At 43.6% G+C, this 22,322-nt stretch overlaps 2 protein-coding genes across 4 annotated transcripts in view; one reads left to right on the top strand and one right to left on the bottom strand.

Annotated features, from left to right (window-relative positions):
* MNAT1 (MNAT1 component of CDK activating kinase) overlaps positions 1-2,543 on the bottom strand; it is a 216,098-nt gene extending 213,555 nt beyond the window's left edge. Inside the window, exons 1-2 of one of the 2 annotated variants that reach the window (XM_047860983.1) lie at positions 2,524-2,543; positions 1,086-1,226 (exon numbers count right to left, since the gene is read on the bottom strand). Coding sequence is in view for 1 of the 2 variants with exons in the window: in XM_047860981.1 (XP_047716937.1) it covers positions 911-999 (89 nt within the window). In the remaining variant the exon portion in view is untranslated. The other variant, XM_047860981.1, reaches the window with a different exon arrangement.
* A 6,018-nt stretch (positions 2,544-8,561) lies between these two features.
* Positions 8,562-21,106, top strand: SIX4 (SIX homeobox 4). Of its 2 annotated transcripts, XM_047860975.1 has the most exons (4): positions 8,562-8,647; positions 8,856-9,700; positions 12,424-13,109; positions 16,740-21,106. In XM_047860975.1, the coding sequence occupies exons 1-4, from the start codon at positions 8,645-8,647 to the stop codon at positions 17,534-17,536; spliced, it is 2,331 nt and encodes a 776-aa protein (XP_047716931.1). In that variant the 5' UTR covers positions 8,562-8,644; the 3' UTR covers positions 17,537-21,106. The 2 variants fall into 2 exon arrangements, with proteins under 2 accessions (XP_047716931.1, XP_047716930.1); XM_047860974.1 differs by lacking the exon at positions 8,562-8,647 and having other exon boundaries at positions 8,758-9,700.
* Positions 21,107-22,322: the final 1,216 nt, after the last annotated feature.

Genomic DNA, 22,322 nt, shown 5'->3' with positions numbered 1-22,322 from the left:
ACTACAGGAATATATGCTCACCATAATACACCACCTTCAATCCCAAGTGCTTTATAGAACCACGTTTACTAATCACATGTGACTATAAAAATGTGGCAAGAAACATGCTGACCAATTCCTGCACTTATTCTTCAAAATAAACAAACTTAACCTCCTTCTTTCTCCTCCCCTCCCCCAAAATGGGCGTTCTGGAGTCAGACATCCTGTGTTCCAATTCTAGTAGGGCCCACTTAATAAGGACCTTGAGCAGTCTCAGTCTCCTTCCCTGTGAAATGGTAAGGATACTAATACTTACCTCATGGGGCTGTTTGGGAATGAAGTGAGACAATTCATGATAAAGCGCTTAGAACACTGCCTGGCACATAATGTGCACTCAATAAATACCAGCCACCATTACATCTCCAAAACCGCCAAGAATCTAGACTTAGTCCCTTTTAGCGATGAGAATCTAACCCAACTCCATCAGGACAAAATGGTTTATAGACGGTTTTCATATTAACTTACATAATAAATAGAAGTATATATTCACAGTAATTTTGTTTTCACAGCAATTTCGCCCTTTTCAATAAAAACATTTCCGTAAAATTAAACACTCCAATCCCCCAAGCTTTTAACCAGCGGCATGTCTGGACCCCAGCTGTCAACACAGCCTGGAAATACCCCGGCTATGAAGGGGGAAACCTGACAACCTGCTGGGTACTACATCTGGGAACCTGCAGTCCAAAGCAGGCCAGCGCGGCTCGGGGCTACCGTCTGTTTACAGAAACAACGTCACCTTTTCCCATTTTCCTCCCCAGTGTTGAAACGAACGACGCCCTTTTCTCCCCTGAGCCCAGGCCAGGCATTTCCCAGCTCTCTCCTCCCACCCTGAGAGTCTCACCCCCATGGAACCCACGGTCTCCCGACTCACAGAGTGTGCCCGCACACATTCACCATCAGCTTCAAGGAGGGGTTCCGGTATTTAGTGGTCTTACACCGGGGGCAGCCCTGATCGTCCATGGCGGTTCCCTCCTGTGGATTCTCCCCCGACGCCTGCTTTAGCTACAGCCAGAGCAACCCCAAACCTCCTCCAAGCGCGTTCCTACCAACAGGCACTTGGCTGGGACGGTCCCGTTGCAAATGCGCACCGGCCGGGGCGAGACGCTGCAGCACAAACGTTCCGGCCGCGAGTTTTCCGGTCCTGCAGCTGGGGCTTGGTCTTCGCTTCCGTAGGCCAGTGCACTATCCTAGATTTCGGGGAAGAGCTATTAAAATGTCAAATTGTACACAAAGCTCCATCTCCATGCATGTAGAAGTATTTTTTTAAGGAACTGTGTCACAATTAGGCACACAGATTTCACCTTGTACTGTCTGGAAAGCATTACCATGATTTCAAAGATTTATGCCCTGTGTACATAATCAATAATTCAGACTAGCATTTTCTTTTGAATAATTTGAAAGCCTGTGCTTTATATTCTCCTTTATACTTGCACAGTCATGCAAGCACAAGTTGGCAAATAAAAGTTTGAAAAAGTTACCTATAACAAAAGTCTCTACACCAACCCTAAATACTACACTAAATACTACACTAAATTCTGGCATCTGTTCTGCAGTCACTTAATTCATGACTGTCAAGTGTGCTTAACCGGTGTCACCTGGTTCTTACATTCCCCCCCCCCAACACCCCAACCATATACACTGTATTTCAGCAATTGTAAGATCTGAGAGCTTGAATCTCTTTGGCAGTTGTAAACCACATTCACTGCATTTATCAGGATTGCAAAGAAAGCCTATAAGCAGATCTATTAGATAAACTCCCTCTGTAAGGGACACATGTTCATTGCCATAACAAGGATATGTTGATATTTATTGAATAAGTAGAGTGAAGAATAAATTAACGAGCATCAAATACCAGTTCACTGTGAAAAAAATTTTAAGCCTAGCATCATCTTGTAATCTGGTCCAAATTCCATCAGAATTAGACATGCAAAGTTTTTCAAATTAACCCATACAATGAATACTAGCTATATACACACATGGTAAGTTTAACTTTCGATAGCACTTTTGCTCTTTTCAATAAAAACATAAAAAGTGACATTCCAACTCCCACTTTTTTTTAAGTAGGCTCCACTCCCAACATGGGGCTCAAACTCAGGACCCCAAGATTAAGAGTTGTGTGCCCTACCGAGCCAGCCAGCCACCTCCCAACTCCCACTGTTTTAAACAGTGAACTCAGTATGAAACTCAGTGTGGTAATACAGTTGGGATTTCCATGGGTTACAAGAGGACAAACCTGACAAACAGCTAGATATCACATCTGGGAACCAGCAGACCAAAGGGCTTATATATAGCACTACATATATATATATATATATATATATATATATATATATATGCTTATATATAAGCACAGGGCTTATATTTGTACATAGACATAGGGATTCACCTAATAAATCATGTCATCAGTTTGATCATAACATTGTTCACTAACAGGAGCTAATCAAATAAGTTTACTAAAATAGGCAATACAAATGCTGTGCTGACCTGGAGGCTTATTATGCTGCTATTGTCTTATTGAAAAAGACCACATCCAAACCAGTCATGTGACTCACAGTGAAGCTCTCTAAAAATAAAGACAACTTTTAGGATCTTAATATATTTTAATAGAATAGGAAACTTACAGTAAAAGAGTGAATATGTTCAGTGAGCAAATAAAAATTTTAGGCAATAATACATTGAGAAGTCATCCATTAATTTGGCATTATTGTTTATTACCACAAGGCACTTTTTTTTTTCAACGTTTTTTTTTTATTTTTGGGACAGAGAGAGACAGAGCATGAACGGGGGAGGGGCAGAGAGAGAGAGGGAGACACAGAATCGGAAACAGGCTCCAGGCTCTGAGATCGTAACCTGGCTGAAGTCGGATGCTTAACCGACTGCGCCACCCAGGCGCCCCTACCACAAGGCACTTTTAATCATGTCCTGGAACAGGAGACCCCCAACCACTTTGTGAATTGGTTTACCTTTCGCCCAAATCTTAACATCAAGGCAAAGAAAGCACTGAAGATTGTGGAAGGAAACATTGCTACCAGCTTTATCCACTTCCCAGGTTGGAAACTACTATAAGAGAAGAATGGTAGCAACAGCTGACTTGGAACTCTTATCAGATGAGCATGATCCTCACAAAGCTAGAGGCAATAAAGAGTAGAGCTTATAGATTTGGCATCTGACTTCAAGAGAGCTGGATTCAAGTGCTGACTTCATCACTTTCTAGTTGCATGACCTCAGGCCTCAGTTTTTCCAACCATAAATTGAGGACAATGTAAAGATTAAATGAGATATCTCATTTAAAGTACTTAGCACAGAATAAGAGCTAACAGAATAACTGTTAGCCATTATTAACAGTACTATAGGTATTCTCATCAGTAGTAGTATCTAAAAGAAGCAATGAAATGGGAAGAACCTGGCCTTCGCTTAAATCAGACTGGTTTTTGAGCCAAATTTCTTATCCTCCCTTACCTCAGTTACTTTCTTCCACTTAATACCCTTCACAGGGTTGCTGTAATGATTAAATTACCTGACAGGTACTTGTATGAAGGCACTACTACAATGCCTCGTACATAATAGAAACTCTGAAATGTATACCATTATTACTCATGGGGTCCACAAACATAGAATGATCAGAAGGCTTTCAAGAGGAAAGCCTGGGGGCGCCTGGGTGGCTCAGTCGGTTAAGCGTCCGACTTCAGCTCAGGTCACGATCTCGAGGTCCATGGGTTCGAGCCAAGCGTCGGGCTCTGGGCTGATGGCTCAGAGCCTGGAGCCTGTTTCCGATTCTGTGTCTCCCTCTCTCTCCACCCCTCCCCCGTTCATGCTCTGTCTCTTTCTGTCTCGAAAATGGATACAACGTTAAAAAAAAAAAAAAAAGGAAAGCCCCGACAGCACCTGAACTCTGGTTCAAATGGAACTTCAGTCTTTGTAAAACCCACTAAACAATCAGGTTTCCTACATGTCTTAAAACAGCAGCATCCCATGAGGCACCTGGGTAGCCCAGCTGGTTGAATGCCCAGCTTTGGCTCAGGTCATGATCTCCCGGTTCAGGAGTTCGAACCCCACATCGGGCTAGCTGCCATCAGCCTGTCAGCCCAGAGCCCGCATCAGATCTTCTGTCCCCCTCTCTCTGCACCCCCCGCCGCTTGCACTCACCCAAAAAATAAACAAATATTTTTAAAAAAACAGCAGCATCCCAACAGTGGACCAACTGGCCCATTATTTCTCTTCCCAAATCTGCTCTTCCTCTAGCATTCCCATCTCAGTAGATTCTACCTCCCTGGGGCAGTGTTTCTCTCTTGCAGACCCTCTTTCCCAGCCCCAAGGACCCAGGTTGGGCTTTCCCCATCCTTAGGGGACATTTATGGTTTTGTCTCAAGACTAAAGATAGCATCCCTCCCCCTTCTTATGGAAAACAACTCATCCCCCAAAGGCTTCAGTGGTTCTTAGTGTGCCTGCTAATCACAATCCGGACTCTCTGGCCTAGGGGTTGACACATAACCCTTACTGGCACAACCAGAGATCCTCCTTACACTTTTCAAACTGGCAGTAAAGGGAAAACAGTAGAATCTCTTTAACGGGGCTAGAAAGTGTGAATTAAGAACTACGGGGAGCCCTGGTTCCAACTTTCTGGGGAAAGCCCCTTGGAAAGACTAACTTGAAAGAGGCAGGTGAAATGAGACAGCAGGTCTCTAAGCACAACCAGTTGCGTTCCTGTTTTTCACGTTGTTTGATATTATGTTCCAATAAATTCATCTTTCTGCTGAGTCCAGTCCAAGCGGCCTTTCTGGCTCCTCGGGGAAATCCATATCACCACAAAAACGGCAAGAATGCTGCTACACCTGGGAGATGACTAGAACCTGGCACTCACTCAGTCTCTGCCAGGCTCTTCTCCCTCCACTACCACCCATGAGACTCACTAGGTCCCCTCCTACCTACTGCTCATCTGCATCCTCCACAGGCAGATAGCTTGGTTACTAAGTCCCAAGCATTATATCCAAGGCTCCCTCTCCCAGCCTTAACTTTTTTTCTTCATGAAAATTTGAAAAACCCCAGAAGAGGATTCTGAATGTTTTGGTTTGGGGAAAGTGTCCATCCCTGGGCTAATCACCCATGACCATGATATTACACACGGACTACTGTGTACACAAACCACCGTGAGCACCACTGCAAACTGAGCGTTCCATTCAAAGACCTTCATAATCTATCTCCAACCTGCCCTTTAAGCTACTCTCCCACCACACAATTACATAAACCCCACAACACAGACATGCTGAATTACTCAATATATTCAGAAATATACCACATACCTTCATGGCTCCATGCTTTACTCATTTCATTCAATCTTCCTCTAGTGAGCTCTATCCTTGTCCTCTCAAAATTCTTGTCCTTAAAGGCCCAGCTAAAAATCCATTCCCCATTGCCCTTGGCCTCCCAAAATTAGTGTCTTTATCCTCACCACTCCCATACTCTCTGTTGTATTTCCTAATGGATGTGTCTTATCTCTCCCACCATGTTTTAAGCTCCTCAGGGTCAGAGACCTCAATATGTTCATCTTGCTATCCTTCAGTACCTAATGCAATACCTGTTATTAATCAGGACTCCGTAAATATTTGGCAAATGAATGATCCTTCAGAAATGTTAACTACATATCATCAACCATTGATAACTAAATAACAATAGAACACCTCCGGTACCTGGGAGATTACTTTGCAACCTAGTTCCTCAACAGTACCGGTACATAAGCTTTGGAAATAGGAAGAACCTACCAAAACACAGTTATGTAGGCCTTCCCTTTATCTATCCGCCTATTAAGGCGGCCAAAGTCAGCCTTGAAAAAGAACATCTCTGCTCTTGGTGGCAACACCATAAAATATATTTAAGCAAAGTGTAAAATTTTGTGCTGAGCCAGATTTTCTTCAATAGACTAAAATGGCAAAAGATTTCCATATGGTCTCATCACTACCTTCAGGCAGGAAGGCAAAGATACGGAAACAAGCAGGTTGGTTTTCACCTTCACACAAGCCCAGCCTCAATTGTTTTCCCAAATCACAACACTGCTTTAGGCTGCACATCAGTACTGCAGACTCAGTGTTTACAGCATGGCAGACAAAGGAAGTAGAAGTATTCATCAATTTTACAAATCATTTGAAACCAGCGCTCTGAGATGAACTCCATACACCCTGAAGTCTGGTGTTCCATTCCAAAGTTTGAGTCCAGGACTTCCGGTCCCACTTTGAATTGCTGCCAGAATGAGCCTGGGGCTTAGCCTGCTAAAGGAATCCAGAGCCCGGTGTTGCATTTCACTTCTGGTTCTACAGGAATCTCCTCCTGGAGCTATAGAATACCAATGTAGCTATAGGCTGCAAATTCATAAAGGCCACTGCTGCTTCTACATAATCTATTGCACTTGGTGCTCTGGAAACAAAGGACACACTCAGAAGACATGAAAAACCCAATACATAGTTTTCCAAATAAATGAACTATATTTAGTTGATAATAAGCCTGAAGAAGATTCCTATGACCTGACCTTGGATCGCCCTATAATATAGTCAAATGAATTTTCATTAGATACATAAAACTGAAAAGTTTACTACTTTGCACTATCAGGAAGAAGATAACAAACATTTAGCAGAGATTAATTACATGCCAGTTGCTTTACGGCACATCTTATCTCATTTAATCCTCACAATAATCCCAGGCACTTTTTATACTCAAGTCGCTAATAAATGGCAGAACTGGGATTAAACCTATGTCTAGCTAGCTGATCCCCAAGTCCATATTTTTTCCACTAAACCATACTATATCCTGTCTACTTTGCTCCGATAAATATGCTTTAACAATTCAAGGAGCAAAATGCCATGTGGTATTCTGGATTGGATTATGAAATAGAATACAGACATCAATGAAAAAATTGGTGAATCCAAAGAAAGTCTACCGTTTAGTTAATAATATTGCACCAATGTTAATTTGTTTGGAGAAATATATCATTGTAATCTCAAATGTTAACATTAGGGAAAACCGGGTAAAGAGTAGGTGGGAACTCTCCATACTCTTTTGTGAGTTTTCTGTAAGTCAAAATTATTCTAAAACAAAAAGCATATTTTTTAAAATTCAAGGAAGTTATGTACCTCGGATATTGTCCTAAAGCTGGATACCTAACTGGATATTTCCAATGGGGTGAAAACACAAGGTCTATGACTATGAATTGCAAATCAACCAGAGACATCAGTGCTGGCTTCATCAGGGTAGTACAAAAGCAAGTCAAGTCCAAAATCAAATGACATCTTGGTTGACCAGCAATAAAATGCAGCCTGTCCACGAAAAAGAAAACCTCACCGAGTTGATCATGACAGCAGGTAAGCTAAACAGCTGCTTTATAATATGCCGAAATAGGCAGTTTTGGGTAATTGGGAAGCAGAAACAACACAAGGCCACCGTGAAGGATGATGTTAGGATGATGTCATTAAAGTGTTGGATTTTGAGAAAGAGCATCATCAGGTGGACCTAACTGACCCACAGAAATCAGAGGAGCAGAGGTGGGTTCATCCTTTTTTGAGTTAAGACCTCATGCAAACCAAGAAAGAGACATAACTGCAAACAGCAGTCGACTCCACCCCCAGGCATTTCACCTCAAACCAGAGGGCAGCCTTCCATCTGTCTATGCTGTTGAAAGGGCTGCTGATCCTGCACTGATCTGGAAGACACCTGCACTTAGAATGGAGGAGTATCACCTTCAGAGAACTATACACACACTTACAGAAAATCTGTTCATACAGAATACTTAAATGTTCATGCTTTATAACAATCTAAAGCTTAAGTCTCTTCCACCTTACCCTACTCACTGAGCTAAGCACACTGATTCAATACTCTATATGCTTAGTTGCACCGTGTTCAACACAGTTGTGTTGCCAGCTCTCCAGGTGAGTCAAGGTTAAATGCTTTTTGAAGTCTTCTTGTTTTTGTCTCCTCCGTGGGCTATTTATACAGCTTATTTTAAGATTTTCAAGCACTTTCCCCTTTTTAATTTACCATAAATGTTTCCCCCTGGGAACATTCCCTAGTGACATTCTATTTTGGACCCTTTTGAATACAAAATCCTTGACAAAGACATCTCTCAAAGGGAGGGAAAGGGGACTAGGGACATAGAGAAGCTTCTGAATTGTCTCCTTTGAAATTTTGTCACCTGGATGCTTGACGGTGGTCTCTTTGTTAAGAGTTTGGCGTCCGGACCTTAAGGCCACACAATTAATCCTCCCGCTGGAATCCTAAGGACTCTCTTTGAAAGAGTCTCTTGTCCAGTTTTCAGGCCACATTAGGTAATTTCCCGCCCAGGAGCACGGTCTAAAAAGAATGTCGGTGTTTCCCTTCAGGTATAGGTGCCTGGGGGTCAGGGGAGAAGGAAAGGCAAGGGGTGGAGTGCGAGGCGGGTGATCGACAGGGATAGAAACGGTGTCTCCTCCTCCCTCTGAATGCGAAATAGCCAATGAGGTGGCGCGGCCGGGCCGGCCGGGCCGCCAGTGCCATATAGTATGCAGCAACCCGAGGAGTCACGTTGGGGGAACGGCAGAAAGCAGCTATCCTTTTACACTACTTTGCTCTAGCAGCTATCTTAATGGTGACTGCGTGGCCGGGGGGAAACCTGATCGGCCAGATCCAGCCGAAACCGGGCGGGAGGGAGTGGGCTTTCCGGAGGGGGGGAGGAGGGAGGGAGACGAAGAAGGAGGAGTAAGAGAGGGGGAAAGAAAGAGGAAAAGAGTGCGAGGGAGTGAGGGAGGGAGGAAAATAAACAACAAAAAATGTCCTCTTCCTCCCCCACCGGGCAGATCGCAAGTGCGGCGGACATCAAGCAGGAGAATGGGATGGAAAGCGCCTCGGAAGGGCAGGAGGCGCCCCGAGAAGTGGCGGGGGGCGCGGCGGCGGCGGCGGGGCTGAGCCCCCCGGCTCCAGCCCCTTTCCCCCTGGAGCCGGGGGACGCCGCGGCCGCCGCCGCCAGGGTGAGCGGAGAGGAAGGGGCAGCGGCGGCCGCGGCGGCGGATCAGGTACAACTCCACTCGGAACTTCTGGGCAGGCACCACCACGCCGCGGCCGCCGTCGCCGCCGCCGCCGCCGCGCAGACCCCACTGGCCTTCTCGCCCGACCATGTCGCCTGCGTGTGCGAGGCGCTGCAGCAGGGGGGCAACCTGGACCGCCTGGCCCGGTTCCTGTGGTCCCTGCCCCAGAGCGACCTGCTACGTGGCAATGAGAGCCTGCTGAAGGCGCGGGCGCTGGTGGCCTTCCACCAGGGCATCTACCCCGAGCTCTACAGCATCCTCGAGAGCCACAGCTTCGAGTCGGCTAACCACCCGCTGCTGCAGCAGCTCTGGTACAAGGCGCGCTACACCGAGGCCGAGCGAGCCCGCGGCCGGCCACTGGGCGCCGTGGACAAGTACCGGCTGCGCAGGAAATTCCCCCTGCCCCGCACCATCTGGGACGGCGAGGAGACGGTGTATTGTTTCAAGGAGAAGTCGCGCAACGCGCTCAAGGAGCTCTACAAGCAGAATCGCTACCCTTCGCCCGCCGAGAAGCGGCACCTGGCCAAGATCACCGGCCTCTCCCTCACCCAGGTCAGCAACTGGTTCAAGAACCGCCGGCAGCGCGATCGGAACCCCTCAGAGACCCAGTCCAAAAGGTGAGCGCCAACTTTCCTCCTCCTCCCCCTTCCTCTCCCCCACCCCCTTCCCAGCTTTCTTTTCCTCCAAGTGCTCGCAAACATGGCGCTTACCTTCCCCACCAGCCTGGTCCGGCTGCCCACCTCTCCCCGCCCCCCACCTCTCCCCGACCCGGAGAAGGGGGGGACGGCGGTGGCGAGAGGCGGGGGAACCTCCCTCCTCCCCCTCCCCCTCCTCCCCCCAGAAGTTTCTGGTCGCCCGCCTAGGTCTCAGTCCCCGCCCCCACCTCGCTGGTCACTGCCGCCCAGTTTCCCACCCCCATCCCGCTGGCTTTGAAGTTGCCACTTTCTCCCGGGGTCTGGAGGGGCGCAGGAGCGTGTGTAGTGTGTAGGCGCCGGAAAGGCAGCCCTCGTTGCCGCCCGAGGCCCACCGGGGCTGCCAGGGCGGGCCGGGGTCTGCACCTCCACCGGGTCTCACCGTCCCGGCGCGTGCACGCGCTCCTTGACCGCCCTCTCCGCGGCTCGGCTGCCCCTCTCCCCGCCCCAGGCCTGCGCTGGAGGTCGCGGTGGCCGCTCTGGACGCTGGAGAGTGTCGATGGGGGCTGGCGTTTCAGAAGGGGGGTTGGGGACGTCGAGGTTTTATGTGACAGAGTTAATCATTCACCCTGCCCGCTGTGGTTCTCTTCGTGGCCGCGGCAACGTGGGGTGTTGGTGCGGCTGGGCTCTGCCGTGTTTTGAAACCTGATTCTGAACTCCTTCGGATCGGATTTCAGCGCCGCCGGGGCAGTGGGGCTGGAGGGCTTGCTTCCTCGGCCCCCCAACCCTGCGTGGCTCCCTCCTGGGACAGCGGTTGGGGTGGGGGCGCTATCAGCTCCACACCTCCTTGAGCGCCCACCCTGGCGGGTTTCAACTTTTTGACTGGCAGGGTTTTTGACCCCCAACTGGTGGGAAAGATCGGGTTTTCCACCTCTATTGTGCGTCCTTTCGAGTCAGACACCTGGAGTGTTTTGTGTATTGTTGAGCGAACTAAGGAGAAGGTCGCCTGGAGAGATGGTGTCTCCAAGCCACGCGGGCATAAGACAGAAAGAACCCAAAGCAGCTCGAAGGTTCTGCCCAGGGAAGGAATTTGGGAGCCGGGAAGCCCGCCCCGGCCGAGCGAAGGTGATCACCCGCCGCGGCCCGCCCTTGCCGCTCCTGTCCCTGCACCCCCGCCGGGGCCCGACGGCTCTGGAGCTCCTCGCCCAAGGCAGGGAGGGAGGCTCTGTGTCCGAGCCGTGCCTCCCGGTAACCAAAACAAAACGCGCACTGCGACCTGCGTGCATCCTTCCGCAGACTTGCGGGGACACCCAGAGGAGGCACGTTGGTGACCCCGCGCCTGCTTGTGGCCGCGGATCCCATCGCTTGGAGCCCCGTCGGAATCCTCGGGGCCAGAGGCAGGGGGTGGGGAGCGGGCGTGGCGCTCAGGCCAGCTGCCCTGCAGCCTGCGCTCCCCGGCTGGGTGCGTTCCTCTCCCCAGCCGCACTCTGCAGGCTGCGCGCCTCCCCCCCCCCCCCACAACCCCACACCCCCGCCCCCGGCCCAGTTGCCTGGTTTAGGCCCCTCTCCGGATCTACCTCCCACCCGCACCCCTGGTGAGTCACCCTCGCAGACGGCGACGGCGGCTCAGCCTCAGCTCGTAAATCAAAGCGCTTTCTGCGCTCCTGGCCCCGCAGCCCAAAGCCCGGGTAATTCCCTCCCCTCCGCATGAAAGCGAACCGACCGCCGGGCACTGCAGGGATGGGGATCCTCTACTGGGCCAAGTCGCACCAAGCTTCCAAACTGCAGCTAACTGCCCCTTTCTCCCCCCCTCGCCCAGCCTCAGTCCAAATGGGAAACCCTATCACCACCCTTCACCCGGATTTGGCGTTTCCTCCCAAGTCGGGGAGCTGAGGAACCCAGTCCTGTCTGGAGCAGAAGGACTGAGGGTGCTGGGGAAGGGGTCTGATGGTTACAAGGCTGCTGAGTGACCCACACCCTTTCCCTCCCACCTCACCAGGGCACTGGATGGTGTATGTTAAATAGGCCCCTATGGCTTCTTTTGGATTCAAAGGCGACTGCACATAACAGTTCTTGGGTTGAAAGTGCCTTTCCTACATCAAGGACAGCCACTTTGTTGAATGAGAGAGTTGTCAGTCTGGTGGAGTAGAAGTTTGGGAGCAGGTGAGAAAATGATCTCTTGTTAACTAACTGGCAAACAAAACTGAACACTTCCCACCTCCTGCTCCTTCGGCAGTTTCATTTACTTCCAAAATCACACTAATCGGAATTGGTTTGAAGGGAGGGGAAGGCGTTCCTAATAGGAAAGACCGACCGCCTCATCTAGTGAGGTTTTTTTTCCCCCCCTGTGGTATAGGTAGCAGCATAATTTAACAGGAAGGAATAACTTCAGTGCTATGAAAACGTATATATAATTCTTATGAAAATCCTATTAGCTGAATTTACATCTTCCAGATCTCTGGACTTTCCCTGAATTTATCATTGGTAAAATGATTGGGATAGGAGAGTTTATCTTCCCACGTTCTCTGTCTTTATGGTTAGAATCTGCTGAAATCCCTCATAACTTAAACAAGACTAAAGACTTCCTGCTCTGCTTTCCTAAAATATTACCTTTAATGGGGTTAGAGGTTGGTTTTCTAAACAAATGGCACTAGGTAGAATGTCATCCCTCTGACCTTCTGAATGTCTTGATTTCCCCTTCTCTGCAGTGAGTCAGATGGCAATCCCAGCACTGAAGATGAATCCAGCAAGGGCCATGAGGACTTGTCTCCTCATCCACTCTCCAGTTCATCGGATAGTGTCACCAACCTCAGCCTTTCCAGTCACATGGAACCAGTGTATATGCAGCAACTTGGAAATGCTAAGATATCATTAAGCTCTTCTGGAGTTTTGTTGAATGGAAGCTTGGTACCAAGTACTTCACCTGTCTTTCTTAATGGTAATTCTTTCATTCAGGGACCCAATGGAGTTATCCTTAATGGATTAAATGTGGGAAATACACAGACAGTGTCACTGAACCCACCAAAAATTGCATCAAACATTGTGAGCAATGGTATATCCATGAGTGACATACTGGGGTCTACCTCCCAGGATGTGAAGGAATTCAAAGTCCTCCAGAGTTCTTCAGCTAACTCCGCAGCCACCACTTCCTACAGCCCCAGTGCCCCTGTGTCATTCCCAGGGCTGATACCCAGCACTGAGGTAAAAAGAGAAGGCATTCAAACAGTGGCTTCCCAAGATGGAGGCTCTGTGGTGACTTTTACTACACCAGTGCAAATTAACCAGTATGGCATTGTCCAGATCCCCAATTCCGGAGCAAACAGCCAGTTCCTTAATGGGAGCATTGGATTCTCTCCACTGCAGCTGCCTTCTGTTTCAGTAGCAGCTTCACAAGGTAAAAGTCTCATTCAGTACCATAATGCACTAGTGAATGTTTTAGCCAGCTGCTGTAAATGACACATTTGGTGAGAGCTGTAGATTGATGTTACTGTTCAGGTACCTTATTGGCTGCCACAGCTGTAGAAGAGCCTTGATTTGTTTCTCCTTCTTCACAACACCCGTGTAATATCCAGTCTGGTTGGTTCCCTGGCATCATGGAGATGGGCTTTTATTTTCCTAACATCTGAATGGAAAAATACAGTTCATAGCAAATCTTGCCAGTTCTACAATTATAGAAATATGATAAGTCAGTTGGTGCTTACAAAATAACCCATTGCTTGACATTTTAAGATTAAAAATTAATAATATTGCTAAGAACACAAAATTCGTCAAGCAGTTGGTACGAATGTGTACACTTTACCTAAGCATTTTCTATCTGACCAAGGAGTGTTTTAGAAGAGCAAGCTAAAAAGACTGGATCAATTGTGTTTGATCCATGTTCCTCCTATAATTAAAACTATCAGACCTAAAGGAAAACCAGATGAGTATGTGATAGGGTGTCTGTTGCTCTGCATGTATACTCTCCCTCCCTCCCACCCTCCACCAAATGTGTGGGTTAGCCTTATTTTATGTGTTTGTGGCTTTGCTAAAGGCAGTTTGCTGAAGAACACTGATCTGGAATTCAGGAAGCCTGAGGCTGTTATGCCACTTCTTCACTGACTTGAAGCAAGTCTGGATGGCTCTGTGTCATTTTTTGTACATAGAAACACAAATGGTGAGAATGGCCATGGAGGTTGCATAGTGCCTTAAACTTAGGAGTGGGGGATGTGAATGCAGGTTTGCCTTCCTGTAAGCAAATCTGAATGTCCAGATTTCTATGAAAGCAAAATAAGTAACTGTCTCCCTTTAAAGATCAACTTCCTGTAAAATGGCTTTATCAAAAAAATCTCAATTTATGCACAACTATGACCCACTTCAGCTTATTTGAGGCATTAATGGAAAAAGTGTTGAGTAACTTTCTCTAACATCAATTCTCAGGTAAAATGGTAGGAAAACACAAAACTCCTGCAGCATACTGTGTATTTCTTCGTTGTTTCAAGTTATGGAAAGGATTAAAGTTAAATCACTTTCCAACAAAAATATAAGAAACCACAGGGTTTCTTCTCTCTTTAGGAAATTTCCAAACAGTAGATAACAGTTTAAAGACAAAAAGTTGGAGCAAAAAGTGTGGTATGTACATTGGGGGAGAAGAAAAGCAGAAATACTTTTCATGTGTAATCTAGAAATATGCTACCACAGAAAATTATTACAAACTAATAGCTAATTTTTAAAATGGGACATTTAATATGAATAAGAAGAAGCATTTTCAGTTAAAATAGCTAAGATCAAATGACATAGCTGTCAATCCTTGGACTGTCTGGGTGAGTTAAAGGCGTAAGTTTAACCAGATGGGTCCAGGAAGCAGCGTTCCTTTATAGCAATGGTGGACTGCAATTCTCTTTAAAGCATGTGGGGATTCAGCCTTTCTCAAAAACAGATACTCAGCCTTGCCTTAAAATGTGTAGACAAGATAGATTATCTTTTAGTAGTTAGGATTTATATGGAAAAGCAGAATATCTATATCTTTTACTCACTTCATAATCTGGGAAAACAAGGGTGTTTTTTTTTCCCTTACCATCATTACAAAGTTATACTTTGCACCTATGTCCTGTTTCATTTGAAATTTTTAAACTAATTTTGAAATTATTATTAAATTTATTATAATTCAAGTGCAGTTATACTTACATATCAAGTTTTAGTCACATCTGCTTTTCCTCCTTCATTTATGTGTGTTATAATTTCTACACATTCAAAGATATTGTTTTATTTATATTTAATAGCTGTTGGGGGAAATGTCCTATCATATCATATATGGTTCTCTCAAAAAATAACTATCGTTTTGTTCACCTATACACAGGCAAACAATTTCACAAATATATACATATAACAAAATAAATATCTATTTCAGATGTTTTTTGTTACAGTTTAGCAGCCAACAAGAATTTTATTTTATTTTTTCAACTTTTATCTATTTTTGGGACAGAGAGAGACAGAGCATGAACAGGGGAGGGGCAGAGAGAGAGGGAGACACAGAATCAGAAACAGGCTCCAGGCTCTGAGCCATCAGCCCAGAGCCCGACACGGGGCTCGAACTCACGGACCGCGAGATCGTGACCTGGCTGAAGTCGGACGCTTAACCGACTGCGCCACCCAGGTGCCCCTCAACAAGAATTTTAAAGTATACTTAAGTCAGATTCATTTCATTTGTTTGGCCTGGAACAAACATTCATGTTAGGGAAGAACCCAAACATACATAAAAATGTTTTTGTTTTTTTTTAACACCAGTATTTCCGTGACAAATACTTTCTAGTGGTTACATTTAATTTAAAGTTTAAATACAGTTTTAGTTTGTTTGAAGATATTCCTTTGCATTTAAGGTGCTTAAAAAGTGGAAGATATAAAAAAAACAACCCAGTAACATTTATTTATCAATACAGGTAGTAATATAATCACAATTATTCTAATTCAAGAAGAGAAATGTTTTGGGAGAATTACTGTTAACGTTGGGCTATCTTCTCAAAATAATAATTTGCTGAACATCTAATTCAAGATCAGGGTAAACAACCCATCTGAATAATCCTGTCACAAAATTCCCTCAAGTCTACCTTTCTTACAGTGGCAAGATAATTGCCATCATTTCACTGGGTCTATGTAAAGACTCCAAAAGAAAAGGGTTTTATTTGATGATAGGAGGGAGGGGAAGGCTCTAATTCATCTGCATTGTCTGAGTTACCTGATTTTGAACTTCTCAGCATTCTACTTATGTTTCTGGGGGATTTTTGTTTTGGTTTGTTTTTTTCCTGTTTCTGGTCTCTGTAGACCATTCTAGTGAGAGCCTTAAGATATAAACGTTTCAGAGAAGCATTGGCTCTAGTTATTCACATTAATCTGTGTTTTTAAAAGTACAGTTTATTATTATCATTAATTCTTCCTATCAACTGCAACACTGAAAATTCAGAACTGGCATAACAAAAGAAAGAAGAACTCTTGAATGTTCTGTTGACTTGATATTACTTCATGGTTAGTTTGGTGAAAGTTTGCAACGTGTCTGTACAGGTTTATATGGTTAACTTCAAGCCCCAGGGCAACTCATTTTATGGCTATTTTCTACTTTTCCATTTATGTCAGTTACTGAACTTGTTCCAAACAAAGGCATTTTATTTTGCATTTGTGTTTCCTAGTTCTAACTGGCAGAACTGGCTACAACTATCAACTGATTGAGAGAAATCAAGTTGGTAATAATGAACCGGAAACTTGACTGAAATTAGAACTTGGAAAAACATTTTTTTTCATACTTTGTTTCTAAACCAGTACTTCTCACTCCCACTATGTCATCAGCATTACTAGGGAATTTGAAATACACCTGTTCTCAGACTTACTGAGTCAGAGTCTCAGGAGTAGAGCCTGGGAATCTGTAGTTTTGAGTGCTCAAGGTGATTCTACTGAACCTGAGAAAAATCGTGTGTGTCAAAAAGTCTTTTTTTCTTCCCCTATCATTTCTATCAGCGATAATCTGTACTTTCTTTTCTTTTTTTTTTTTTTTTAGGCAACATTTCAGTAAATTCAAGCACTTCAGATGGGAGCACATTTACAAGTGAGTCCACCACAGTCCAGCAAGGAAAGGTTTTCTTGAGCTCTCTTGCTCCCAGTGCAGTGGTATACACTGTCCCTAATTCAGGCCAGACTATAGGATCTGTTAAACAGGAGGGCTTGGAGAGGAGCCTGGTATTTTCTCAGTTGATGCCTGTCAATCAGAATGCACAAATAAATGCAAACCTGTCTTCTGAAAATATCTCGGGGAGTGGCCTCCATCCCCTGGCCTCCTCATTAGTTAATGTATCCCCAACTCACAATTTTTCCCTGACTCCCCCTACCTTGCTAAATCCCACCGAGCTAAACCCTGACATTGCCGATAGCCAGCCAATGTCTGCACCTGTGGCAAGCAAATCTACTGTGACATCTGTCAGCAACACTAACTATGCAACTCTTCAGAACTGCTCCCTTATTACTGGTCAAGATCTATTGTCAGTCCCTATGACCCAGGGTGCCCTTGGGGAAATTGTTCCTACAGCTGAGGACCAGGTGGGTCACCCCTCCCCAGCAGTACACCAGGATTTCGTCAGAGAACATCGTTTAGTTCTGCAATCAGTAGCTAATATAAAAGAGAATTTCTTAACAAATTCTGAGGGCAAAGCCACAAGCAACTTAATGATGCTGGACTCAAAATCCAAGTATGTCCTAGAGGGCATGGTTGAGACTGTCTGTGAAGACCTGGAAACAGACAAAAAAGAGCTTGCCAAGCTCCAAACCGTCCAATTGGATGAAGATATGCAAGACTTATAAACTTGATTTCTCTCATTCTCTCTCTCTCTTTTTTTTTTTTTTTTTTTTTTTTTTTTTTGGCATCAGCAGGCAGATCTTTTCACGAAGCCCTGAGGACATAAGGCATTTTCCCATTTACAGGGAAAACACTAGTTTTGTGAGTAAATGAATTCAAGAGACTTTGGATTGATCTGCATGAAGATCACAGTTAAATATACAGGAGTAGAACTGCGTTGCTGCAGCCTTTTTGTTCACGTATGTTCTCTTTTAAATAGATGGAGACAAAGGAACAAGATGAAATATATCAAGTCAAAGTGTGTCATTTGGCTGACTTAATATAACTCTAAGGTTAAATGGAACTTGATAGTTCTTTAAAACTGTGTCCACCTGACATCGGCATTAGAAACAGTACGGTTATTTTTGTTTACTTTCACTCCACGGGCATTGATGAGGTTAAGAAGCATACATGGTACTCCATACTATTCTAAGGGTTTATTTTTTGAATATATACATTTCTGTTTTTCAATATTTTTGTGAAAGTCTTGGTTTGTCTCTACACATTTCCAAATGTGCTTGCTAATAGTCCAGTGGGGCTGAGAAAGTTTGCAACTCCACTAAAAACTCTGAAACAAACTTCAGTATGAGTGTAAATATATTAGTCCTATAAGCAAGGATTTGAGGAATTACAGTGAATTTTATTTATGCTGTATATGTTTCTCTTCTACTTCAGACACTATGAACTGAAAAAATGTTTTCTTACTGTTTAATTTATTTTTATTGTTTGAACAGGAAGTGAACATAGTTATTTCCAACAAAGTTTTACTTTTTGTAGGATTTTAAAAGTAATGATTTTTATCAGGAGTCTATTAGGGTCATTATTAATAACACTGAAACAGGCAATCTAACTCCCAATATTGGAATTTTGGTACTTTTTTTCACATCTTGTTCTTTATTTAGCAACTCTCTGATTCATTTAAATATTTTTTCTATAGAATTCTATGTGCCTTTTTACCTTGTGGCCTTTTTATTATTCTTACTAAGGTACAGAAGTGTCAACAGAAGCACTGATGGCTCTTTCTATCTAACAGGGTTATTTTCACCACAAAGTTGCTTTAAATCTGAAGAACTTAAGTTTCACTTATGTGATTATGTACGTTTATGGTGTAAATTGATGAACAACTAATTATTGTTGATGCTTTTCATTACAATGAAATACCAATCCTAGAATACCATGTAAAATGAATTCTGTAGACTATAAAAACCATTTTAAACTAAACAAAGAATACGCAAGTTCTCTTGAGCAAAATTCTGTCCTGGTGAAACTTAGTTCTACGTGTTTTGAATCAGTTGTTACATTATGACATACGACTATTATTTGCACTATATTATCATGTCTTGTTCAAAGGTCGATCTTTTGGGGTTTCTTTAAGAAGCTTGCTTGATCATGTTGTGAGCTGTGGTTATAGGTTTTATCAGGACTGAACACAAGATGGAATGATGCAAATTTATGTAGCGAGTAAAGTCTCTGGTGTGTGCAAAGCAAGAAATGTGAGAAAATGATCTCTTCAGAGATGACTTAAAGTTGTTGAACATAAAAGATATTACCAATCTTGCTGTCTTCAAGATCAGAATGAAGAGTGTACTCTTGATCTCTATGTGCCCATCTGCTGAGCATGTGGCATAAGGGCCGTAGATTACTTACCCTTGGTTGTTATTGCAAATGGAACTTGCAGGCATAGATGAAGAGCCCTATCCAATTGTTTCGTTAGAGAACTCAGATCCCACCTTCTTTATGGAATTAGTGAATGTTCTTAAACTGCTGAAACTACAGTTGTCTTCTTCTTTTTTTTTTTTTTTTTACAAAGTCAGGTGTTTTCGAGTTCTCTTCCACTCCATCACTACTTATACAGCTTGTTTTTTTCTTTAAGTGTGTGCTGATCATGTTACTGAGATTAATTATATGGTTCTGTAGTGTAGTTTACATGAAAATGATGTTTTTCCACTTGATGGCTGCAGATATTAAGAATTTTCTGTTCATTATTTTAAAATACCCATCTAATCAGGGAGATGGGAAGGTTTAAAAAGTTATATATATTTTATATATAACTGGAAAAGTTTCATGTGTCTTCCAAAAATATAATAAGCCTCTGTTTTATTCACAGTTCTTCCTCTTTTTTTTCCCTTAAGAAAAAGGAAAAATAGCACAAAACTTAAGACTTACCTAGGAAACCCATTCATATTCCCAACTTGATGTAATTATACCCCTACAATTACTCCAGGTAGCTACACAATATACCAGGTAAGAATCAATGCACATTATAAAGAACTTATTGTTCTTTTCTATACTTCAGTAAAATAAGGGCCAGTTGGTGTATAGCCCATACATATGTGAATGAAATAAGATAAACCCCATGATCTCCTTGCACAGAATTGCAAATGTTTTTTGCAATACCAAGGGCCAGTCTCAGAACCCTTGGAGTTCATGTGGCAGAATTTCTCTTACATAAACCAATGCTTGAAGATGCTGCAAATGACCCTCAAATGATCCCCAAAGAGGAATCAGAATAAGGGTAAAAACTCTCCCTGCAAACCCCAACCCCTGCTGCTGGCTGTGGGATTTTTGGTGTGAGGCTATCTATGCACTCTATCCGCCAGAGTTTGGCATTTAGCTCTTAGTTACATCTAGTAAAGACCAGTTTTATCAATTAAAGAGAAGGTGCATTTGTTCCTCAATCAAGCAAGAACACCTGTGTTGTAGTGTTTTATAGCTCATGTATATTTATAGTAATGAAAAGACTGAATTGTACACGTTTCAGTGCCTTTCTTGTGTTATGAAAGGCAGGTAGACATTATAGCCATAGATAAAAATTCGTAGTTAAATTGCACACTGACCTTAAATCTCCCTGTATATGCCCTTGCATTTTGCATGTCAAAAGTTGGATTACCGGGCATGTGTTGAAGCCTGCCCTGCTACATGTTAGGCAAGTGTGCATCAGTACATAGCCAGAAGTTCTTCATTCTTTTACAGTGTTTTTGACAGATCATCTCATCAGAAAAACATAAATAATTCAGGAAATTTGTGGGGAAAAGAATTACATTTTACAAAAGATGTTTCAAAGTCTTCCTAGAACTTAGATGATAGAGCCTAACAGTTACTTTGTATCTAGTTGATACATTTCATGTTAATTTAATATCACAGTACATTTTATTAATCAAAATTATGTAGCATGTGACTCTCTTGGCTTTCAGGGTTCTCAATTTTTGTTCTTTTGTTGCATGTACTGTATGTTTAGAGGAGACCAGTTATATACTCAATATGGTTTTACTGTGCCTTACACAAAGAGAAAATCTATACAGAATGTATATCATGGGGTGGGGTAACAGAATCTCTACTGCACTGTTAGGTGATGGCACACAGAGCATGTCCCAGAACATTTCTGTGCTTAATTACCCAACCAAAGAGATCTAAAGTATGTATGTTGTACTGTAATAGGGGTTTATGCCTGGACAATTAAGTGTTTTATTTGTTTTCTGAAATGATGTGAACTTATTTTTCTAAACACTATGCTAAATAAACTTTATATTTATACATACCTTGTGTTTAAAAAGTTATTTATCCCTGGAAAAACAGAGAACAGGAGGGAAAAAACAAAAACCCACACAAACATTTCATAGGCTGGCAGATACAAGGACAATAGGAGTCACTTTAGAACAATCTCTATTGGTCTTTGTATAAAATTATGCAATTCACTTAATTGTACTTCATACTCAGAGCTAAATTAGATTTCATCTTCCTTAAAGGAAAGGAATGTGTCTTATTCATTGAGGTGTTCCAAAATCTGACCCTCATTCTCTATAAGGTATAGTGGAATTAAATTCAATGATCCAAAGACCTTTCCATGCCCAATCTTACTGGAAGAGCTCGATATAATCCATCTTTAAAGCATTCCCATTAGCCAAAGTCTGGTTCCACTGCAGTGGGGTCCCCCAGTGGTTTGGCATAAAGTTATGGACACAACTGCGCCACTGAGTATGTAAATGACTTGGCCCTGCTACAGTTTGATCCTACTTTTAAAATTACATGACCTCTGATTCTGTATGCCTCCCACACTGAAATGAAGAGGAGTTTGGATAAAGGAGATTGGACCAACTGTACAATTGTATTCCAAAACTAGTTAAAGGCATCAAATTAGTTTCAGATATGTCTAGACTTTGTTATATTCTTGTCATTCACTTCATTTGGTTAGTAATGTTCTGTGTAGTTAAGCCAGTTACAGCGAACAGTGTCTCACTGAGCATAGGATCAGAGCATTGTGGAGTAATTACATTTTATAACACCTTAACGAAACAAATATTTTAGAACACTCGACAGGTCACTGAAGTATTTCAAACATTTGTGGCTCTGCAGAATCTAGCAAACTAAATAAAACCCTTCAAGGGGAATTCAAGACTTTTCAGCATATGATTCCATCCCACTTCTCCTGTTTCCCTTAAGAAATAGTAAGTGTGGGGCACCTGGGGGGCTCAGTCGGCTAAGCACCGGACTTCAGCTCAGGTCATGATCTCCTGGTTCATGGGTTCAAGCCCCGCATCAGGCTCTGTGCTGACAGCTCAGAGCCTGGAGCCTGCTTCAGATTGTGTCTCCCTCACTATCGGCCCCTCCCCTACTTGTGCTCTGTCTCTCTCGCTCTCTCTCCCTCTCAAAAATAAACATTTAAAAAAAATATTTAAGAAATAGTAAGTGTGGGGTGGCTGGCTGGCTCAGTTGGTGGAGCATGTGACTCTTGATCTCAGGATTGTGAGTTCA

The sequence above is a fragment of the Prionailurus viverrinus genome, chromosome B3, assembly GCF_022837055.1.
Source record: "Prionailurus viverrinus isolate Anna chromosome B3, UM_Priviv_1.0, whole genome shotgun sequence".
Taxonomy (NCBI): Eukaryota; Metazoa; Chordata; class Mammalia; order Carnivora; family Felidae; genus Prionailurus; species Prionailurus viverrinus.
Note: the sequence above shows the minus strand (reverse complement) of the source record. Positions and strands in the feature narration are given on the sequence as shown.

Bases quoted from the DNA above. Each gene is read 5' to 3' on its own strand.
- SIX4 (XM_047860974.1), top strand. From the start codon at position 8,829: ATGTCCTCTTCCTCCCCCACCGGGCAGATCGCAAGTGCGGCGGACATC. The intron at 9,701-12,423 runs GTGAGCGCCAAC...CCTTCTCTGCAG, and splicing joins TCAGAGACCCAGTCCAAAAG to TGAGTCAGATGGCAATCCCA. The intron at 13,110-16,739 runs GTAAAAGTCTCA...TTTTTTTTTTAG, and splicing joins TTCAGTAGCAGCTTCACAAG to GCAACATTTCAGTAAATTCA.